The following is a 23,730-nucleotide window of genomic DNA, read 5'->3' on the forward strand; positions in this document are numbered from 1 at the left end:
TCTTCGGATCGCTCTCCTCTCTTCCAGGAGCTCGCGTGCGGGACGGTGCTAGCAAAAGAGGCTGCAGCTGGAGGTGACGCCGGGCAGATTACGCCTGAGGCAGAGCCGGGCCGAGCCGGGCAGATCTCTGGGCGCTACGCAGAAGAGCGACAGGAGCGCGCGGCTTGCTGTCTCCCAGCCTAGGTGGGTAAGCGCGCAACCGCCGGGACCTTCCCAGTGCCCAGACGCGACTGTTCAGCTGGGTGCTCTTCACCCGCGGTTTCACGGCCAACCCCCACTCCCAGAGTCTGCCATCTACCCTTCCGAGCCGAGAGCGTCCCGCCCGCCCCAGTCTTGGCTCCCGGTTCCTACGCGGCGCAGAGACCTCAGCCTTCACAATCATCCTATCCCCATCAGCGAGATTCATGCCCCGGGGACTGAGGCTCACGCAGAAGTGGAGCGAGAGCGATTTTCTCCTCCGCTTCCCGGCTGCGAGCACCGGTCTCACCAACGGGCTTCTGGCCAGCAGCAGCCGAAGGCGCGACTCAGAGCGGTAACCTGTTACTTCCCCAGAAACCGCTGTCTCCCAGCTGCCTGCGTTGCTGTGCGAGTGCGCGGGCGGGGCTAGGTGTGGGGGTCCTATGGAGAGTGTGGAGGCGATAGCCTGCGGGCGCTACTCTGCAGGCTCTTCTATCTACCCAGCTTTGCCCGCACTCTCTCTGTTCCCTGGCCTTCGGAAGCCATCGCACCAATGCTGAGCGCGGAGCAGGGACGCCGCGCACCTATCCTTGTCTGCCGTCTCCAGCGCGCTGGGCGCAAGTTGGTTTCCCCAGTGATGTTCCCCTTTCTTGCCTCCTTCACCCTCCCCGGGTCTATACAGCGAGAAATCCGGGGTGGAGGGGAAATACAGAAACAAGGACGGAGCCCGGTTCTTGGCTTCGAAATGGCTTAAAGCGGGTGGGGCAAGAGGGAGACGAGCGATGTTCCGACTCGCTGCTTTCTGGCTGTCTGGAGTACAAGGTGACTGTATATCTTCCCCAGCCAAACCCGAGGGAGACCGTGAAAACACGAACCCCCTTTTCTCCTCTCACCTTGTCTCACCAAAGTCCCCGTTCCCTAGAGCAGTTAGCCTCCTTCTTTCCAGGGAATTAGCCAGACACAACAACGGGAACCAGACACCGAACCAGACGTGCCCGCCCTGTGCGCCCTCCTCCCGTTCACACACCAGCCCCCGCCCCGCCCGCCCCTTCCGCCTGCCTGCCAGCCGGCTGCTGAGACCCAGTAGGGCTTGTCACGGCTGGGCTGTAAAATCGCGCACCGAGTCTCCCTAGCCCTCCTAGCCCAGCCGCCCGAACCCGCGCGACCTGCACTGGCCTTGGGTTCCCCTAGTCTCAGCGCTGCGCTCCAGGTCGCGCCACCGCGCCGCCAGACTGGAGAGGAGCCCGGGGCTACGTTGCGAGCGCCCGAATCCCAGAGCTCGCGTGCACGTCTCCTCCCCTAGTCCCCAGCCTGGCGCACCCCAACCCAGCCCGCCAGCTGTCCTTCCTCTCGCCTCTCCCTAGCCCAGACTTCAGCGGGAGCGTCCGCGCCCCCGGCCGCTCAATCGCCTCCCGCGCGCCTGGACCCCGGAAGCCTTCCCCATACAGCTCTCGCTTCTCTTTGCAGCCGAAAGTGCCCGACCGGCCGAGGACCCCGGGCAGCAGAGGCCTCGGGACGACCGAGCTGATGGCGTCTTCGACCCCTTCTTCGTCCGCAACCTCCTCGAACGCGGGAGCGGACCCCAATACTACCAACCTGCGCCCCACAAGTAGGTCCTGCTCCAGTTTCCTATCAAATGTAGGAAAGATGGGGGCGCTGGGACCTGAGGAGTCTGCGCTGGCGGAAAGGGAAGGGGGAGCGCGGAGATGATGGAGGCTAGAAAGAAATGGGGCCCTGACCCAGGTCCCAACCAGAGGTCGTTCGACTGCCAGGGATGCTAGGTGATTCCAGGGCGTTAAGAGAGTGGGAACCACGCAGGGTTGGAGCGGCGGCGATCCTTCGCTGCAGGTGAAGGACGCGCGGTGAGAGTGGTGTTTGTGTTGTGTTGTGTTGTGTTGTGTTGTGTTGTGTTGTGTGTGGTTTCTTTGCTAGGTGAGACGACCGGGGTCGGTGCACGGGGCTGTGTGAGGAGCTGGGAGACTCAGCGGGAATAGAGTTTCCTATTTCCAGCTTTCGTTGAGCCGAGACCTGACCCCTCCCCCTCCGCCTTTCCCCCTGGAAGTCTATAATCAGCGGAAATTTCGACGTTAATTGCAGCTTTTAGAAAACTCGGGGTCCCTAATTGCTCCAAATTTGCGTCGAGCTGTTGACGAGTGAGAGAGAAGCCAGTGGCGAAAAAGGAGCATAAAACGTTCTGAGATTAAGCCTCGACATTTTAGACAATTAATTACATTTCAAAGACAAAAAAAAAAAAAAAGTGGGCCGCATTCTGAGTGGCAAGAAGTGGGGAACAAGGAGGAGCCCAGAAGGTTTGCCAGGGCAGAAGGAGAGAGCAGCCCTCTCTTTTTTTCCGGGGCGGGAGACCTGTCAGCAGTGGACACCTCCCCAAGAGTGAAAGAGGGAACCAGATAAAAGGTGGTGGGAAGATTTATGCTTCCCCATCCCTAGCTCGGTGTGGCTCCTCAACCCATTTCTAGAATCTGGGCTTAATTCGGATTGATTTCCTACCTCTTTGTAGAGGTGGGAAGATGGAGAAATTGTTTTCCGTTTTCCACTTTAGATTGAAATGGTCTCCCTCCAAATTTATCAGCTCCAGAGAGTAAGGGCCCCAAAATTTCTGTATAAAAAGGGGGCTTAGGGGTGATACTGTGATCGGAAAGAGGGCTCATTGTTCTGCTTTTATGGCATTTTCTATAAGCTTGAGAAAACATCAATAGTTCTCAACAAGGAAGGTTGGCAGGGGGCGGAGAAGGGAGTGGTCAGGTAAGCCCTTTATTCTACCCATAGGTGCTGCCCTTGGCTTCTTGGCAGGAGGCCTCCTCTTAAATTTTTAGACTGCTTTCCAGTTCCCTTTGCAGCTCCAATGCCCCACCCCCAGGGAAGCTACAATTACCCACACAATAAAGAGGGACTCAAGAGAGCCGCCAGCCTTGGTGGCTCGTGAGTTGCACACTGGCCACCAGAGCTGCTCGGAGGCCTTAGTGCCTTTGTCTGTTGCTGAGGCACAGATGGATTTCTTTTCCAGTTCTCTCCACATTTCCCGCCCCTTTTCTGCTGCCTTGGCGAGGGTAGGTATCCATAGTGTTCATCCACCCTCAAGGCCGGCACCCCCATCATGCCCCTACTTTCCAGAGGCAACCCCCAATGGAGCCTATGTGCCCAAACCAGGTCCAGACCCAGTAGAGGCACTGACCTGAATTCGTTCATGGCCTGGAGGTCGCGCCCGGAATTCGCCAAGGCAGAGGGAAGATCCTGAAACACAGGTTCTGAGAAGCACCTGTCTTGTTTCCCGCCCCAATAGCCCAGCCGCAGTGAGCATCCCAGGCTGCACTCACTCACCGGGCTCGCTACCCACTCTCGCCTGCCCAGGCTCCGCTTCTTTGCTCCTCTAAAGTCTCCTGGGAAGTGGCTTTGCTTAATTGACACAACCTTACACAACCTCTTGCTCCAGCGACCCCGCCTCTTTGCCCTAGACCACTCAGTCTTTCCTACATCAAAGGGGCTCTCTCGCTTCCTCTTCCCATTTCATTCCCTTTCTTTCACTGTAATCCCCAACTCGAAAAGGCAGTGCAATGGGTCGGAACTCCAAGCCATAGCTGAGTGACCTTGGAAAACTCTCCCCGCCTCTCTGAGCCTCAGTGTTATTATTTGTAAAAATGAGTCTTAGATTAACACTCCTCTTGCTTCATAGGGTTATGAGGATTAGGTGGGATGACGTTTAAAGTGAAAGCACTGTACCGGGTGGAAATAGCTCTTTACCTTAAAGGTGTTGTTACTGGGGTTTAGCTTTCGCACTGATTTACTGTCTGTTGCAGGACTCCATCTGACACGCTGTCTCACTGACACCGGGCTAGTTCCTCTCCCCGCCGAGGCTCTGTTGTGCCTCGGGTTTAATGGATGTCACTCTCCTTATCGCAGCCAACATTCGCGCCGGGCTGAAGGCACCGGCCAAGATGGGGTGGGGGATGGGAGGCACTCGAGACGCCTTGCTATGAGGAATCTCAGGGGAATTTCTCGCTAGGCCCACCACACCAGGTCTCATGCGGGCTCCTCAGGCACCCCTGTACTCCTAGATGGAAGCTGAAACCTGAAGGCAGGAGAGACACTGAGGAGTCTGAGAATACGGCAGCTCCTGAGTCCCCGATTGAGACCTCGAGAAAAAGTGTCTGATTCCCTTTACTTCTCGAGATGCCGGAGGGAAGGGTTAATGAGGGGCAGGTTAGGGAGAGGGGCAGGGATGAAGACCCCAGGCGCACTATTGTCTTACGGACTCCCCCAGCCCCACTGAAGAGCAGCCAAGCGAGCCCGATCATCTAGTCAAATACTATTTTTCACCCAATTAATTCCTGAACTCTTCCGCGACCCCATTTCATGCCAGTTTATTTTAAGCTGCCACTCGGCTGGAGACCCGCCAAGAAATTATGAGACGCGTTGGTCCCAGATGTCTCTTGTGTTCCCTTTCCTGGCTGCTGTGGTCGCCCTTCGGGCAGAGACCAAGGGACAGGCCTGCGGGTGGGTGCTGGGCAACTGAGGAGCCAGCCCTGTCCCACTCTGCGACCCCTCGGCGGCTACCCGACTTGAATGGCTGGGGTCGCTTGGAGGCCCAGCAGAGCGCTGGGCGCGTGGCCTCTCAGAGACACTGTTCTCCATCTGAAGTAGAATCGGAAAGGGACTGTGGTGGGTTCTCTGAGGGCACGAGTCTCCCTGTCAGCCCAAAGGTCAGACTCTCAGCGCGTTGGGGAAAGAGCTATTTAATGAGGCGCACTGGCAAAGACCTGCCCCCACCCTCCCCAGAACACCTTTGCCTTCGACCGGGTCCCAGACTGTCCAAGCCTCACTGAACGCACGTCTCTTGCTTTCTAGCGTATGACACCTGGTGCGGCGTGGCCCATGGATGCACCAGAAAACTGGGGCTGAAGATCTGCGGTGAGTGAAAGGGCCCGCTGGGGCCCCAAAGGGCTTCGAGGCGAGCTGGCTTGGCGGGTTTGGGAGAGTGGGATGTACGCGGAAGGGAATCCTGGCTTCTGAATGTTTTCGGAAGTGTCTACAGCCCCGACGCCGGGCGGAGACGCTCCTCTGCGTCTTGACCTTCCTCTGCCCTCTCCTGACCTGTTCCCAAGGGATCTTAACCGATAGGGTTCAGGGGTCTGGGCTCCCCTGGCTGGGGACGAGCACAGGGCCCCAGCACTACAGCCTCGTTCTTCGTGCCCCGCGCTGGGGCAGTTCTGACCGGAGCGCTCGGCCTGCGTGTTGCGAAGGTGGAGTAAAAAGGTCTGGTTTTCCTGGAGAGCAGGCCCAAGGCGAGATACACGGCTAAGACGGTGGCTAACGCGTCGTACCTCTTCCCCCTCCACCATTGCGGGTTGAAAGTGGGCTTCTCGGCTGGACATTTTTGCCCCGAGATGTCAAAACGGATTCAGATTGCGTTCTTTGAGGCCTTGGAGGCCAAAAGGAAGGATTGCCTGCAGCCCTAGGTGGCCTGCCTGGAGGAGGTGCGGGCAGTGCAAGCTAGAGGTTTTGCGGAGCTTGCCCTTGAAGGGAGAGGCGGGAAGGGAAAGGGGGCCAAGGAGGCGTGGAGCCACAAGAGGGAAAGAGGGGGTGTCGGGCACGATTCGTCAGAAAGGAAGGAACAATAGATCTGGGAGCTGGAGGGAAGGAAAGAACAGCTCTCCAGAGACGTGAGGATCAGAAATGAAAACGCCCAAGGGGGTGTATTTTTATTTTTTTTAAGGAAAAAAAGATTTGTTCGAAGGGACACAGCTGAGTGGCTCCGGCTGAACAATGAGAACTTGCTTTCCTTGCTACATTTCACCGTCTAAAATCTCTAGCCTTATCGGGCCCAGAAAATACGGACGTCCCCGGGCAGGGGCTGGAGAGGCGGGGGAAGATTAACGAGGGGCTTATTAAAAGGCAGTCCCTCAGCTGCTGCGCTCCGGAGATAGCGGCGGCGCGGGCGTGGGCGCGCGCCCACCCAGCCCCGCGAGCGCCCGAGGGCAGGCCGGCGAGCCCGTGGCTTCTGAGACAGATCTTCCCGGGGCCCTGCATCCCGGGGCCCCAGGGCGGCGGCAGTTGGTGGCCTGAGCGAGAAGACTTACTTAGCAGTCTCTGGGAGAAACCCACTCTCCCCTGCCTGACCGCGCGGCGCCCTCCCTGCGATTCTGGGGCTCCGACCCCTTGATCCGAGGAGCAGCAATTACGGCGAGGAAGCGTTGCTCAACTCCAGGACCTGGGCGTTCTGCAGGGAAAGCCCAGCCTTGGGTTCGGCCCCGTCCCCTGCACGCGAGTCCCGGGCCGCGTCCCCGCGCGGGGGCAGCAGGCGGCGGCCGACCTTTGTTCTATAAATAACCCCCTCCCCCAGCCGCCATTCCCGACTTAATAGCCCGTTTAGCGCCAGGTCCCTTCGGCGGCCGCGGCGCTCGGCTCCGTCAGCCGTCATTGTCATGCAGCTGGGCAAGCAGAACTGAGCGGGCCCTGGGCGCCCGCCACGGTCGAGGACGGGCTGCGGGCAGCTGGGGCCGAGGGCTGCTTTCCCCGCCGTGCAAGCTTTGTCTGGAGGCCGGCCCTCGTCCATCCCGGTCCTGGCTTCCTGGCCTCGGTCCCGGGCGGTGCCCGCTGTTGCCCGGACTGCAGCCCCTCGGAGTCTGGGAAGAAAAAAAAATCTAAATGCCGCTTCGGGAGACACACCCGAAATGCCCCGAAAGGGTAGAAGGAAAGGAGCAAAGTTGCAACCTCTGTAACAGGAGAGGGTTGGCAGTTTGCCCACGGGAAACTGACTTCTGCTAGTATGCAAGCTTTGGGGGCCACAGGCTAGAAGGCTTTACAATACTTCCAAACGGAGACACCGAGAGGATTTGTTTTTCCGTACTTTGACCCTGTTTGGGCTTTCCATTTTAGTCTAGTTCCGGGAGGCAAAGTGCAGGAGTCTTTGGTTTTGACCTGAATCCACAGCCGGTCCCCTCCTCCACACACAAATACCCACCCCGCTTTCATCCCAGGCCTTCGTGGGCTTGAAAGGTGCCCTCTTGGCCTGACACTATCCAGGTTGGTTTGACCTTTCACCTTAAGATGGTTGAGGGGACTAATGGTCATCTTCTCATTTCCAAATCCATTGCCCTGGGTAACCCCCATTAAACGTTTCAGTGCATTGCCAAGATTCAACCCCTTCCACTCTCCTATCCCGTCTCCTAGATCCCATCTCCAACCAGAAAAACAAAGCTGCTAGAAAGGCCCCTGGTCTCACCAGTGGGACCCTTAGTTCTGGAGGCAGAATCACCTGGGAGAGCAGTCAGCCAGGAGAGACCCCAGGACTTGCCAAGAGGTGGAGAAAAGGGTGGTTACAGGCATGATGGTGTGACCTAAATAGAAGGAGATACTGGGAGCCCTGAGTTCCGGTTCTGTGCTTTGCTGACTTACTGGTGTGTCCTTGGGCCTCAACCACTTCCTTAGGAAGAGCTCCCAAATTGGCTCCCAGTTAGAGCCTGTGAGCTGTATTATTTAGCCCCATGCAGTGTGTTTACATGTGTGTTTTATTTTGTGTCACCAGCTTTTAAACATAGATTTCAAATTCTCTATACTTACGGTTTCTTGAAACTAAGTGTTTGAGGTGGGGGAGAGATCTGGCAGGGAACTCATATCCCAGAAAAATCAGGAAAAGAGCCCCTTCCTCTAGGGAGATGCAATTCCACGTTATAGCTTAATGGGTGACAGCGTGGGCCTGGGCTTCAGGCCTTACTTGCTCCCTTGGCCAGGTGAGCCTCATGCCAGGCTCAGTTCAAAGCCCCACTTGGAAACGACAGGCTTGAACCCAGTGCTCTCTAATTCCTCACACTTTCCCCCAACTCATGGGACTGATTAGGCCTTTGAGTTTGGGGTCAGCTGTGAGGAACCAGCAGCAGAGCCCAGAGAGGTCCCACTCAGGCAAGTGGAAGAGAGCCGAAGCTGCGGTCAGCTTTGATCAGTTGTGGCACCTCTTTGCCTCCTAAGATTGTTAAGTTACCAGTTATTCACAGGCTCAAAGTGAGTGAAAGTCGTTCAGTTGTATCTGACTCTTTGTGACCCCATGAACTATACAGTCCATGGAATTCTCCAGGCCACAATACTGGAGTGGGTTTTCCAGGGGTTTTCCCAACCCAGGGATCAAACTCAGGTCTCCTGCATTGAAGGCAGACTCTTTACCTACAGTCTGAGCCACCAGGGAAACCAGGTCCTTATAGCTGAGATATAGAACAAACAGGAGTACAGTCTGCGTCAGTCTCTGGGGCCTCTGCTTCTAAGACCTCTTGCTAGCCAGGGAGGCTGTCAAAGCACAGACCTCAGAGTCCTTGAGGACATTGTCCACTACCTCATCATCCTTGGAGAAGCGTACAGTTCCTTCCAGAACCTCTCAGAGCGCAGAGAGGCTGGGGTTATTGACCTTTTTTTGAGGCTCCCAATATTTTAGAAAACATATACCTTCCCAAAGAAGTGTTATTCTGAAAATCATATCCATTAAGTGTTTAAATTAGCAAATTAATGGCTTTTATCACTGATTATAATGTAGTATTGGCTCAGATGGTAAAGAATCCACCTGCATTACGGGAGACCTGGGTTCGATCTGTGAGTTGGGAGGATCCCCTAGAGAATGGAATGGCTACCCACTGCAGTATTCTGGCCTGGAGCATTCCATGGCCAGAGGAGCCTGGCAGGCTACAATCCATGGGGTCGCAAAGAGCCGGACACGGCTGAGTGATTTTCACCTTCATAATGTAGTATAAGTTGTGCTATGCATAAGATAATTACCAGATGTATATAGAATACACTAATTCCTAGTGCACTCCAGGAAGTGTGGTTCAGGAATGGGATAAAGGTTTAAAGTTGCGTTGTAGTTGTCATCTTCCATTCATATCAGGACACTGCTGGGAATGCCTGTGCCAAGAACTCCTTTGGAGATAATACCCAAAGCCCAAATGCAGGTCCTGGTCCTTTCCCAGAGGAAACGAGATGCTCAGGGGTTTCAAGGCAGAGACTTTTCCAGGGAGTGAGTCAGAGCCAACCAGAAGTCAGAGACCTGGAGAGTGGGAGTTCAGCAAGGTAGGACTTCATCTCCATTAGGGCACATGGACATGGTCTTTTCAGCCTGAGGGATTCCACAGCTGCCAGATCTGGGCATAGGGGAGCAGCCTTACCCAGGAACCAGGTGATCCTACACCCCTCTGGTAAATGAATGAGGGCTTCGGGTTTTGGACTCTAAGGGTTCGAAGGAGGAATTCAGAAAGTAGGAGAAGAGTTGAGGGAGAAGATGCAACCCCCATCTTCATATCTAAGTGTGGAGCTCTATTATAGGCATCCCCATCCTTCTGATGTCCTTTAGAGCTTTAGTGCTACGTTTAAAAAGTGCTGGAAACAGTGAAAGGCCTGGTGCCTCTGCCTTTCTATTCTTCCCTCCAAAAATAGACCCTGCTCCTGAATGTGGGAGGATTCTGATCACCCCAGCCTTCCCCCTGCATCCCTCCTTCTCCACCCCTCACCACTGAATTGCAGTCCTGGGGAAGGAAAGCTGAATTTCCCAGAATAACTTGCCTCTCTTCCAACCTCTTGGGACTTTCCTCCAAGCCTGCCTTGTGACATTTGTGACTCCCCGAGGATCTTGGGATCTACAAATACAGCTTTGGGGTCACCAAGAAACTTAGAACTTTCTTCCTCTTAAGGGTGCTGTATTTCTGACTAAGATTGAGACTGAATTGGAGGAGATAGATGAGGGAAGGAACAGAAGCGGGGATGGGTGGAGGTACTGAGGGAGGAAGTAGCGCTGTTGGCTGGCAGTCTCCAGCCCTTTCAGCTCAGCCTGCTTCTGGGTTTGCCGCTGGTAACGTTTGCACTGCTCTCCTCAAGCAGGAGAGACTTCCACTCCTTCTGAGGGGCAGAGGGGAGGGCTTTGACTCCCACCCCGGACTCAGAGTTCATCTCCATGGAGTTCTTCTCAATTTATTACATTGTTGGTCACCAGCTGCCAAACTGTAAGCTCCTGGAAAAGAGGGGATCTCTCTCATTTATCTTTATCTGTCCACCATCCTAAACGCTTAGCTTAAGTCCTTTTCCACAATAGGAGCTCAATAAGTATTTATAGAATTAAATGTCACCACACATAAAAATTTTAGGCTTTCTTGTCTCTTTCTCCAATACCTTTATTTAAAAGGGGGAGGGTACAGGGAAAGCTGTACTTTAGGTTTGGGTCAGAAAAATTAAACTTACATTCAAACCCCGGTAGCGTTTACCTGGTGTACCCAAGGAAAGCATCTTCCCCAGGGTTCAGCGCTGGTCTTCACCTCCTCCTCCTCCCTCTGGTTGCACAGCCCGTAAACTCAGTACTGGCAGCATCCTCTCTGTTTGCATCCCTTCCCTTAAAACCCCATCCTGGGGCTGGTTACTGGAGTGGAAGTTGTCCAATTGACTTAATTCTGCATTCACTGTCACGTTCAGAGAGGAGAATGGGCTTCACTTACTGTTTTTCTCTGCTGCATGACTGGGTCTGTGCCACTGATGACACTTGACACTGCCCCCTCCCTGCCTGAAGGCGAGCAGTGCCAGAGCCCTTACACCGAGAACACGGACATGAACAGTGCCAGAGCCCTTACACTGAGAACACGGACATGAGCAGTGCCAGAGTCCCTACACCGAGAACATGGACATAAACAGTGCCAGAGCCCTTACACCGAGAACACGGACACGCGGCCTCTTCTCAGGGGACGCGAGAATCCTGCTTGGAGAGTCAACCTGGGCCGGCAGCTAATCCTGTGAGGCTGGGAGTTCAGTGCCCTTCCTCTGACCCAGCTTCTTGTGCTACAGGCTTCTTGCAGAGGACCAACAGCCTGGAAGAGAAGAGCAGGCTTGTGAGCGCCTTCAAGGAGAGGCAGTCCTCCAAGAACCTGCTTTCCTGTGAAAACAGTGACAAGGATGGTCGCTTCCGACGCACAGAGACAGACTTCTCCAACCTGTTCGCCCGAGGTACTCCCCACCCCCACCCCACCCCCAGTGCTAGCCAGTAGGCTCCTTATTGGAGTTTCTTTACTTTCTCCTGAAATGTTGCTGATCTCACCAAAAGAAGTTATTATTCCCTCTGAAGCATCATGAAACTGCTTTCCCAACATCTGATTAGAATATTCTCCCTCCTTCCATACTGTCCAGGTTGCCATCCTTTGAGAGCTGGATGACGATAATCAGTAAAACAATCAACTCTAAAGATACTTGCAGGGACAAATATAGATTCATGGACTCTAAAAATCCAGAACAAATTTACATATAAGAAAATCCACTGATTCTCTTAATAGGATTTATGCTCCAAGGGTGGTGGCCACAACAACAAAATCGCCCTGTGGGAAGCTGTGTAACTAGGCCTCATGACCAAATTGCTGTCCTAAAGCTCATTTTTCTTTTCAAGATCTTTCAGTCGCTATTGCTGCCCCTACAACAGTCTCAGCAGGTGCTTTCCCAGTCTTTCCCAATGAGCTCAAAGGTAAATCCATCACCACACCCTTCCATGAACTCCCCACAAGCCATGGAGGCCAAACCGGAACAGTAAACAAGACTCACAAAATATGAGAGGGATAATCTGAATAGACAAAGAACATCATTACAGCCAGTCCGTTCTTGAGCTATGACTGACAGCGTCAGCTTTTCTCCATGGCTGCCTCTACTGTCTGACTCTGCCTAACAAAAGTTGGAATACAGAGTCACGTCCTGGCATCCCAAAAGCCAAGCTGCAAAGAATAAGGTCAAGAGACAGGCAGGAGTTCCCTCTCCCACCCTCCTAAGCCTCATCTTCTGGTTCTAGTTTTCAGTCTAAGGACATAAAGAACCACCCTCTTCAGGGAGTCCTCAGCCTCTATCCACATAAGCCTCACCTTCCACCAGCAATAGATCAAGCACATCATAATAACACCAAACCGAAAGCCCAGTGTCAGCCAGATATACAGACACATACCTGGTACTAGGGCAGCAAGACAGAAGCCCTGTACATCACACGCCTGACAAGCACCCAAATGAATAACAGTGGTATTGAGCAGTGATAGGCTGCTCATGGCTTCTCAAAGCTTTCTATTTATGAGCATATTAACTGTCAGAAATTCTGTGAACTCCCAGGGAGTATAAGCAACACTTCTGTGTATATGATTATGTACATTTTTCTGCAAAGGTGGTACAACTGATAATGCACATATGTATCCTGAAAAGAAATTAGGCCTATAAAGATACCATGGATATTAGGGATTTCTAAGCTGAGGGAATCCAGATAGGAGTCAGGTGATAACCTCTCCTTGACTTTTCCCCCTCAGATCTGCTTCCGGCTAAGAACGGGGAGGAGCAAACTGTGCAGTTCCTGTTGGAGGTGGTGGACATACTCCTCAACTATGTCCGTAAGACGTTTGATCGCTCCACCAAAGTGCTGGACTTCCACCACCCCCACCAGCTGCTGGAAGGCATGGAGGGCTTCAACTTGGAACTCTCTGACCACCCTGAGTCCCTGGAGCAGATCCTGGTTGACTGCAGAGACACCCTGAAATATGGGGTCCGCACAGGTAATGTTGAGGGCCAAGTGGACCTGCAGAAGCACCTTTGCCCGGCAACAGACCTTTGCCAGTGGTCAGGATGTCACAGTCACGTTGAAGGAGAAACACAGACCCTGGTGAAGGAAGCAGCAAAGTGCTCCCTTACCACAGAACCTCCAGAGTCACCGGCAGTTAGTAGAAGGCCCAACCCTGGCCATGTTATTATTTATTGTTGTAAAAGCCCATCATTATTTATTGTTGTAAAATTAGACTTACAGGATACAGATACATGGTGCTGTGTGAAGTTATATATAGTTTCATTGTTGATTTTAGGTTATTCACAACATGAGAGCAGAATGGTCCATCCCTCACTTCTTATCCCTCACTTCTTTTCTCTCTTCCATTTTCATCCCTGCCTCATTTCTGATGAATCCTATGCTTGCCTGTCCCTGAAACTGGGGAGAATTGGGCCCACCTCCTTTTCTTTCTATACTAGTTTCCTATGGCTGCTAAATGGAGAAGGCAATGGCAACCCACTCCAGTACTCTTGCCTGGAAAATCCCATGGGTGGAGGAGCCTGGTGGGCTGCAGTCCATGGGGTCGCTAAGAGTCGGGCACAACTGAGCGACTTCACTTTCACTTTTCACTTTCACGCATTGGAGAAGGAAATGGCAACCCACTCCAGTGTTCTTGCCTGGAGAATCCCAGGGATGGGGGAGCCTGGTGGGCTGCCGTCTCTGGGGTCGCACAGAGTCAGACACAACTGAAGCGACTTAGCAGCAGCAGCATGGCTGCTAAAAACTGGGTAACTTAAGACAACAGAAATTTATATTCTCTCATAGTTCTGAAGCCTAGAAGTTCAAGATCCAGGTGTCTGCAGGGCCATGCTATCGCTGAAGACTCTTGAGTAGGATCCTTCCTTACCTCTTCCGGCGTCTAGTTGGTGTGCAAATTCCCTGGTATTCCTTGTCTTGCAGATGCATCACTCAATCTTTGCTTTCACCTTCACATGACATTTTCCACGTGTGTGTGTCCAGATTTCTCTCTTCTTTGGATTAGGGGCTGCCCCAATCCAGTGTGGCCCCATCTTAACTTGTTTACATCCACAAAGACCCTATTTCCAAATGAAGTCACAGGAATCAGGGGTTAACACTTGAACGTGTCTTTTACGGGACATGGTTCAACCCACTGCACCTTCTATTTTCCAGGCCCCATGGTTACACACTTATACACTCTTCTCCTTCAGTCCCATCCTGTGGAGTTTAGGGGTTCTGAGGCACCAAATGCTATCTCCAGTGGGGAGCCCTCTTTCCTCCTTTCTATGTTATAGGAGCTCTCTCTACTTGGTAATCCTGGCCAAAGTGTCTCAAGTTCAGAGACTTTGGGGATCTCTGTCTGGCTCTTTCTAAGCCTTGGAATCAAGCAGTGGTTTCTTCTTCTTACTGTCTTTCCCTGCTGCATCCTGGCTTTCCTGAGCTCCTGGGCAAAGAGATGGACAGGAATTGCCAGCCCATGGCATAGTTGTCACCACAGTGAAGACTCCGGGGCCATGACTGTAGTGTCTTGTTCTCTCTCTCTCTGTCTCTCCCCTTTATTATCTTGCTCACTCTCCCTAGTCATTCGAAGATATGACTGGGGGGGATGTGCTAATAGAGCTGAGTAAGACTGCTGCTGCTACTGCTAAGTCACTTTAGTCGTGTCCAACTCTGCGACCCCATAGATGGCAGCCCACCAGGCTCCCCTGTCCCTGGGATTCTCCAGACAAGAACACTGGAGTGGGTTGCCATTTCCTTCTTCAATGCATGAAAGTGAAAAGTGAAAGCGAAGGCACTCAGTCGTGTCCAACCCTTAGCGACCCCATGGACTGCAGCCCACCAGGCTCCTCCGTCCAGGGGATTTTCCAGGCAAGAGTACTGGAGTGGAGTGCCATTGCCTTCTCCATGACTACTGGATGTTAAAAACAAGGGTTATAATGAAATAATGAGGCTTGCCAAAGAATCCCAAACAACTTTTGAAGCCTGCCAGCGCCACTGGTATAAGGGTAGCTTCCTTGAATAACTGCAAGATGGCCAAGACTCAATTATATTACAAAGTCTGCATTTGATTTTTAAAGAAAAGTATGCTGGTCAGTTCAGTTATATCTCACCTTGGTCTGATGGCTAATCTGTCCGTGGATATTGTTTCACTTTTGTCTGAAGGCATTTGTTAGTCTATGGCCATCTTTTGTCTTTGCTATGCAACATGATTTGGATATATTGTCAACTGGTGTGATTGCATTTATTTATGATTCAAACCTGTATTAAAAGGAAGTATTTGGTTTCAAGTGAGTATTAAATATATGCATATGTACATACACACACGTATTTAAATGGACTTCAACAAAATCAGTTATGTTGTAGGAGATACAGATGTTGTTGGCACTGACGTAAGTAGAACAAAGTGAACTAGTTTACGCTATTTAGAGTAATCTACACGAATGTCTGGAATCTGGCCTTGAACTTACACTACGCTTACTATTTATGCTTCTTTTATTTTCTCTAAAGATCAGTATTATTTTTCAAGGACTCTTGGAGTGCAGAGATTGGTATATTCTGCTATAAGAAGTCCTAGTCCAGATGTTCTGAATGAGTCCTCGTCACATGGAGGGAAGGGCAGACTTTCAAAGAGAGGGGCTTAGACCAGGAACATTCCAACATTAGCTCCCTGACAGTTATTTCAGAAGCACAAGCAATTTCCGCTGGAAACACAGCAGTCGGCACATCTTTCTAACACCAGCTCTCTGTCAGACACCCCTAGGTAATCTATTGTGATGGCTCCTTCGTGACAGCCAAACCTCCTGTGTGGGGTTGAGTTTTCCCATGAATGCCAAATTGGCCAGAATTTGGCAATAATCCTGAATTTGCCTTTGCCGAGAACAAAGCCTGATAAAGCATGCAGTGGGTTGAAAAGGGCTTTTGAGTTATATAATAATATAAATTATTCTACCAACAACTCAGTGAATGAATGAGGCTGTGTCTGCCCCTGTTTCACAGAGCAGATGCCAGGTCACCTCAGCAACATATGTAGTTTAACAGTCACCCAACTGTATGTGGGCAAAACACACCAATGCTTGACATCATTTTGGACTGACACAGAGGCCCAGAGAGTGATGGCATGTCTTGGCACCAGCCACAGAGCTGGCATCAGCTCTACACAGGCACAGGCCCTCTCTGAGGCCTGCAGCCTCTTCTCCTCCATGAGTATACCTTGACTTGGGGATTAAAAGCTTGAGATGTTAAATTAAAAATTGAAATATTTATGGAGAGAAATAGGACCACCACATCCAGATTTGTATTTAAAAAAAAAAAAAACACAGCAGCAGAGCTCATCTGGAAGTCAACAAATAAGATACTGGACAGATTTTTCTTTTTATGACATTGGATTTTTAATTTAAAAGCATTATGCTTTAGAAACGTGAATTTGAGAGACATCTTCAGTGCTAAATGTTGATAAAGGGTGGGTCAACCTGCCCTTCCTTCAATATTCTTGGGCAGCCCTATTAGGCCATTGGGATGGAGGTCCCATTACTGTGGCCTAGTGGAGTGTCCTTCTGAATTGAATACAGCTTGAAAAATCTGAGTATGCTTTGATACTTGTCTGTTACTCACCTCTTTAGGTCATCCTCGATTTTTCAACCAGCTCTCCACAGGATTGGATATCATTGGTTTAGCTGGCGAGTGGCTGACATCAACTGCAAATACCAATATGTAAGTCCCACATATTATTTTCATGTAAGCAACCACGCCTGAGTATGGCTTGTTGGGGTAAAAGTCCAATTCCAATGGTTCTATAAAAATTTTATTACATTTGCCTTAGTTGTCTTTTCTCTTAAAATTTTGTAGGTTTATCACAGTTCTGAATTAATGGTGGATGGTTGATAAACTATATTTTAATTGAATAATGCAGTTTAATGAGAACATGGTCCTAAGAAGTAATAACTCTAACTTTTAAAGTTTAGTGTGAAACTTCATGTTAAAAGACGTAGCATTTAATGATATGTTTAAAGAAGTCATGTTTTGGGGTATGATCTTGGTCCATTTTCCCACCCAAGCATATTGCTCCTGATCATTTAGGTTATATTTTCTTCAAAATTAAAGGGGACTGTAAAGCCACAAACCAATTTGATCAGCCTATGCTCAACTAAAAATTCTAAAACAATTCATGTAGTGATAGTCCTTTGAAAGGAATTATACATTCATTTGAAAGGAATTGTATATTGCTTTGAAAGGAATTATATGTTCCTTTCAAAATGATTATTTTTCTGAATGTGAAATTTTTTTCATACTTATTTGAGTAGGCAAACCCAAAGTCTTCCAAAGTCTTTGTTTGTTTCTAAGTTCTTGTAAATTTATTTGAAACTGACTCTAAAGTCCTGGTGGGTAGGAGGGGTGTGTATGCAAGTAATATTTGGGTACTCTTCTGGTAATCACCCCACAGTTTATTCTACATGCACATGCCCTCTCTGGAGACGAGGACAGATTACAGGTTGATGGAAGGTCATCATAACCTACTGAGTACTGTCTTTTCTTTAACTTTATGATAATGTTTACCACTCTCTGTATATCCAGACAATGGTACCACATTCTATGAAAGTTTCCAGAGGGAAATAATATGGTTATTGTAATAATTTTTAAATGACTTTATAAGAGTTATTTGGATTTTAGTCACTAGAAATATTTGGAAAATAATTATCTACTTTTCAAGTTTGTGGTAAAGTAGATTTGAAAAATAAATTTAGCTTAAAGAGTGGTATTATTTAAAAAGAGAAATTTCATTTGACATCAAGATAGAATGTAAGTTATTAAAGTTCTGGGTATTCTATTTTTCTTAATAAAGAAAATTCTATTTTTCTAAATAAACTACTACCAGACACAAAGCCTGAAAGGGCATTTTAAACTTATATTGATTTGTGTGTGTTCCAATGCTGTGACTCAAAATACTTAACTACATTCAGAAAATTTTCTATTAATTAAGGATTCCTGCTTTGTTTATTAATTTAAAACAATGACAGAATTTAAAAAGCAAACGTGATAACCAAGGCCATTAGTGCTAAAAGGCATAAAAGATTAAACTGATTGAAAAGCAAAATGGTTTTCCTGCTCCCTGCTTGTAAGTCAAGGTTAACTTCATGGATTATCCATGTTGGATCACTGAGGCTCTGGAGAGCTGGAAGGAATTCAGGTCAAAGATACAATCGCCTGTATGATCTCCTCAACAAAACCTCCTCTTCCAGTCTTTATAATCTTTGTGGTTTGTGAGATACAAAAACATATCAGCAAACATAGACATCATAATATATTAATTATAACTTGAAAAAGATGCTAATGCTTAATTGAACATCTCACACTAAGGAATTATTTTAATTAGAAAGTTTAGCTTTTTGAAAGAAACTTAAGTATTTAGAAAATAAATGAGAAAGATAGAGTAAAATGTATATACACATTAAAGCCCAAGGACCCTTAATTATATATAGGCACTGAATTCACTCAGCGTCTTTAAATGTGTATTCTGTAGGCCTCTTGACTGTGATCTCCTAATATATATATATATATATATACATATCAAGGTAAATAAAAGAAATTCACCCTGGCTTTCCTTTAACCAATCTCCTTTTTTTTTTTTTAATGTGTTCATAAAATCAAAGTCCCTTACTCTTCCCTTAGCTCAGCCATGAAATGCTAAAATATTGTCCAGCCATCTGAGGTCAAGGCCAGTCCAACTAAATGGCACACAGTAATTGCAGCTGTACTGAACAGGGGATATTTATAAAATATGATCCGATTCCAACAGATCGATCGCAAAGGTTATTTACAATTGTGAAATAGTTTCTGTCAGTTGTCAAGACAAGGCATTGTCTGAAGAAGTAATAACTATTATCTAGAAATTGTTGTAAGCCAGTTCCCCTGGAAGATCATGAAATGTGGCAGCACTGTCAGGAGCTTATGTAGAAATTTGCTCCCTTGTGACAAAACCTTCTCCAACTGGGAACAGTGTTCAAAATAAGTCTAGGAAAGAATGGCAAAAAGGTCTTTTCTGGCTGAGTAGGATTTAATTAGTGATATACTCATTTTTTGATCTGCAGTATTCATTGAGTTTGGGTGGCACTGGTAATAGAGAATAGTAACTACATTCCGCAGTATAGTCTCTTTAAAAGAACTATCCAATGTTTCCATCTAAGTGACAAAGTATAAGGCACCTGATGGTTAGAATAGAAGGAACATTCATGTTTATGCTTTCATACCTGCCTGTGCATTCAGCTTGGAGATATATTCTTCCAAGCAAAGGACTCAGTGAAGATTCAAAGAAAACATCACCAGTGTGTAGTTGGCATACACAGCTCTTTTCTTCCAAAACATGGCCACTGATCACAACTGTGCAAGTTGAGCAGTGCCCAGTTATAAACAACAGCCTGCCTTCAAGGACCTGATGACAATACATAATCCTAGTGGCAAGATCTATCACAGCTCTTTGTTATGAGGTTATGATCTCAAGTATCTAGCACTTTATTTTCATAAAAATTACATCGCAGGAATTTTCTATGCAGGCTATCCATCACTTTATACTAGTAGGCAGGTTGTTACAAAGGAGCCTGTAGTAAGTAGTTCTTGTTTGTCATAGAAAAGCAGCTCTGATGTAAAGGACTTGGAATTCAGGCTGGAAAACACCCTAAATATGAGATCTTGGAACAACTCATTGAATTTCTCTGAACCTGTTTCTTCTTCAGAAAAAAAAAAAAATGAAGAATAATTATATCCATCTTACAGAGTAGTGCTGAAGACTAACCAGGATACCAGTGTTAAGTGCCCAGTGCATACAAGGCACACACCCAGGAAAGGCAGCCACCCCGCAGGTCACTGCTCCGCATCTGCAACCCCTCCTCCCTTCAACCTTCCAGCTCTTTTGTTTCTGTCTCTCATCATCTCTGGACATCAGAGGAGCTCACTAAGCTCCCCCTCAGCTGTGTTATCTTTTACGGTAACCACTATATTAGGAGGATAAAATCTAAGAGGAGTGTCAAGTTAGTGAGTCCACATAGAAAATTATTTCTTCCTCTCGTTAAAATAGTTCCTGTCTTAGCAGTCACCAAGGGTGCAGGGTCCCTGTGCCTTTCTGATCCATATTGAGGCATGTGGCTCTCATCTTCAGTATCCGCATCTTCATGGTGCAAGCTAGCTAGTGGAGTTCTAGCCATCACTTACATGTTCTAGATCTCAGAAAGGAGTGCATGCAGGGGAAGGAAGGACAAAGGAAGGGAAGAAAGAGAAGAGGGAGGAAGGGCAAAAGGAAAACACACTCTTTCCTTCCAAGAACCCTCTCAGAAGCTCCAGATGACATTTCTCATAGCATCTCTTTAGCCAGAACTTAATCCCATGGTCACACCTAGGGAAGAAAGAAAATAGTCTTTGATCTGAATGAATTGCAAGCCCAAATAAAATCGAATGAAGTAAGGGAAATTTTTATATTGGTTAGCAACTGGCAGAGAAAATCAGCTTAACAATCAGTTTGCTTTGGTTCAGAGTTAAACCCACTGGGAAGGTGAGTTGAACTACTAAAACAGGCTGACTCACTCCCCTACTCAGAATATAGAAACTCTTCCTTTAGTGTCACTCCCTGAATGTCAAAATCATACTGTTTTTAAACCCTTACTTTGAATCCGGTGTCCTGTGTTCTTATGCTTCAACCTAGAGCTTTTGGCAGGTTTAGCTTCTTATCCTCTGATTCTGAAATATCATCCTGTACTATGACTTTGGCACCTAACCAGCTTCTTCTGAATCCATATTTGACCTTTGATCTCTTGACTTTATACACTTTCATCTGTCATTTATGGAAGGGGTACCAAACCTGGAGTCCTGGCTGCAAGAGAAGAGTCTCTTACAAGTGTATACACAATGATGCGCATACCCTCATTGCCTTCCTGGAGAGAGGGGCTATAGCTTTCCTGGAAGTCCTAAGGGTATCTATGATCTCAGTTAAGAACCACTGCTCTAGGGTGAACTTCACAGTCTTCTCTAAGGCTTTGGGTGCAAGCAGACTCCCAGTTGTAAACATGGCCCAGGATGAGAAAGCAAGTTCAAAGGCAGTGTCAGGAATGGGGACACCATGTTAGCCCATGTGACAGGCCTGGCTGAGGATCAACAACCATGAGGCAAGCTACCAGCTTCCAGGAGAGGATGTCAGGACTAAGGTCATGAATCAGAGTAAGTTTGGTGTTAGCTGTGGGGTTGAACTAGTCCTTCAGACCCAGGCAAGGACTGTCAAATAGGATGCAGCTAAGGCCAAGATGCTGGATTCATCCTAGTAAACTTCCTCCTCAAGACTGGAAATGGTGTCTTGTGACAACTTTGTCTCCTCAGTATATAAAAAGCCACTTGGCAGAGAATAGTCATTCATTAACTATTTATTGAACAGAACTAAGGCTTTTGGAATCGTGAACCTGGCATAAATAACCTGAGGTTATTGAGATCAGATCGTCTCATGATCAAACTCTCTAGATTCTTCCTCCTGATCCTGAGAGTACTGGTCATATATCTGGTAAGAGGACTAGTTCATGCAAATCTGGGGCCTAAATTGATTCAAATCATGAAGTGGACCAACTCTCTGGCCTTCCACACACCATCCTTTCTCCCTTCCCTTTGTGGTTCCTGCACTGGCTTGATTCTGGTCCAGCTTTCATCCAGTCCTTGACAAGGTTCTGATATTATGGTATATGATTCCGTTGATTCCTTGCCTTACCCTAGAGAGCCTTCTCATTTGGTACTCTGAGACTCCAACACACAGCCAGCCACCCATACCTCTTTACCATGCATACATTTTTGCCAACAATCAGCGGCACTGTTTATAACGCATTTGTTCAAGAATGGATAGAACCACATCATGAGTTTGCCCCTTGGTACACTCAGTGGCACAGGCTAAACCAGGAATCCTTCTCTTCTTCTTCCTTTATCAGGCCATCAGACATGAGGGAGTGTTGGTTGCTACGGTGATGGGGCTCAGAGCAGAACCAAAGCATGATTGTGACCTCCAGAGGTGATGGTAACTGAACACATGATTTCCGAGGGTCTTCCTCCTAAATTTCAAGGGTCCTCTCAAGGAAAACAGACATATTCTTTTTGAAAGCAGAATTCTTCCACCAAGAGATATACCCTGAGGATCCTGCAGGATCTTTTTGTCCTCTTTTACTACCATGTGATTAATTGGACTGTTTAATTTTTCTCCATGTTTAAAACTTAGTATCTTCACCTGTGTCTTTGTACAACCATTGTTATCTCATTCTTGCAAACAGCTTTTCTAAATCATTAACCTAGCAAAAATTCCCATTAGTCCTCAGCATTGGAGTTCAGCCTGAATACCCTAACCAGGGATAAAATCTCCCCTTATCATTTGGCTGAGTCAATCTAGGAATCTCTCTTCAGGGAGCATGGTCTGAGCCGAGCCCACAGACTCCAATGCTTAAGAAGGCCAAGCAAAAAGAAGAAAGACAAAAAGCCTCACAGTAAATATCTTTTTGTTTTCTGGCTTAATTTTCTATAGACTGACCTTCTTTGATTTCTTTTAAGCCCTATGCCTTGGTACCATGATCTTGTTTCAATGACTACTCACTACACCGTGCTTGTGTTTGAATTGCTTTGAGAAAAGCATGGCTTTCTACTTTTAAATAAGAAGTCAAAGCTAACCTACCAGTATATCTGATGCCCTCAGTCAGCTGTGTGCCAGTTGACATTGTTCTTGGTTTTTTTGTAATTGGTCATTAGAAATCATCACTTATAATTATTCTTGACAGGTATTGACTTCAGAGAGTTATAGAAACCTAACTGTCCTTAGGGATCATCAGTAAAAAAAACTGTGTAGATAATTATATTGATATCTTTAAAATATGGTCAATATTTCCATTATCTTCATGGTTAGCTTTCAGATGTTTACATTGTTCTTAAAAGATAAACTTTGGTTCTGGGTTTTATAGATTCTACAAGTGTGAAATTGGCAGTCTCTTTTAAAAAAAATGTTGCAAACAGATTTTATATAGAACTTAGACTATTTTTTCAGTTAGCATTTTCATCATCCTATACTCTTAGAAGTGAAAGGAACCCAGAAAAGTCATTTTATTTCCTTCTATTTCTCTGGGTGGACCACACCTAAGACATTCCTTTCAGATGAGTCTATTTTGTTGCTGAAAAATCACAGAGCAGGTATTTCCACCACCTCTCTCAGTAACCCAGGCTGGTTTCTGATATTTTGTGATTAGTGACTCAGTACACTTCTAGGAAATGAATTGTTTTAGTGGTTTTGAACATCTTTTTTTCAAACCCAAGTGCAAAACTAAACCAGTGATCTGTGTTCTCCAAATAAGTGATTTGACTTCTTTATTTTCATTTTATTTTTCACCACCTTTCTAGGTTTACATATGAAATTGCACCAGTGTTTGTCCTGATGGAGCAAATAACACTTAAGAAGATGAGAGAGATAGTTGGATGGTCAAGTAAAGATGGTGATGGGATATTTTCTCCTGGTAGGTTTCTGTTCTCTTTTCCAGACTCTCCTCAAGGTTTGCAGTTTGGATCCTTAGGATCTTTGAGAACATGAAACACAAAGTGAGTTTCTAGGAGAACAATGACCTGAAAAATATGATTTTTCAGTAGTTCTGCTTCTCTGTCAGAGCAAAGGCTGGCAAGAGCGCTACATTTTTTGTGTTCTAACCAACCAAAGTCTGTTCTAGACCTGTACAAACTGACAAAGGCTGAGTCTAAACCATGCTAAACAACTCTGGTCTGATGACAGCAGTTTGATTAAGCTGGGGATTAGGGAATCAAGAGTACCAGTGGATTGATCAATTTTGGCCAAAATAGACTGAAGTGACTTAGCAGCAGCAGCAGCAGCAGTATATTTACTTTAAATCTGTAGTTCAGTATAGATACAATAAGAATCTTTAAAACAAGGACAAATAATCTTATAAGTAGGAGGGAGTTTGGAGTGGTGTCAGAGACAGCGTGATTGT

General features: G+C 47.6%; 1 protein-coding gene across 7 annotated transcripts in view; it reads left to right on the forward strand.

Moving 5' to 3' along the window:
- The first annotated feature begins 436 nt into the window (after nucleotides 1–436).
- The window catches only part of GAD1 (glutamate decarboxylase 1), a 37,029-nt gene continuing 13,735 nt past the window's right edge, over nucleotides 437–23,730 (forward strand). For 3 of the 7 annotated variants that reach the window (XM_088842590.1, XM_088842593.1, XM_088842601.1), the window contains exons 1-6: nucleotides 1,705–1,786; nucleotides 5,041–5,103; nucleotides 11,002–11,160; nucleotides 12,486–12,728; nucleotides 16,354–16,444; nucleotides 23,132–23,244. In XM_088842590.1, coding sequence (XP_088698716.1) covers nucleotides 1,705–1,786; nucleotides 5,041–5,103; nucleotides 11,002–11,160; nucleotides 12,486–12,728; nucleotides 16,354–16,444; nucleotides 23,132–23,244 — 751 coding nt within the window. Of the gene's footprint in view, nucleotides 533–1,611; nucleotides 1,787–5,040; nucleotides 5,104–11,001; nucleotides 11,161–12,485; nucleotides 12,729–16,353; nucleotides 16,445–21,684; nucleotides 21,722–23,131; nucleotides 23,245–23,730 lie in introns of those variants that run through there. The other 4 variants (XM_055398394.2, XM_088842611.1, XM_088842616.1 and 1 more) reach the window with 4 other exon arrangements.

Source organism: Moschus berezovskii, chromosome 2, assembly GCF_049115385.1.
Source record: "Moschus berezovskii isolate FMDL1 chromosome 2, NW_MosBer_1.0, whole genome shotgun sequence".
Lineage (NCBI taxonomy): Eukaryota > Metazoa > Chordata > Mammalia > Artiodactyla > Moschidae > Moschus > Moschus berezovskii.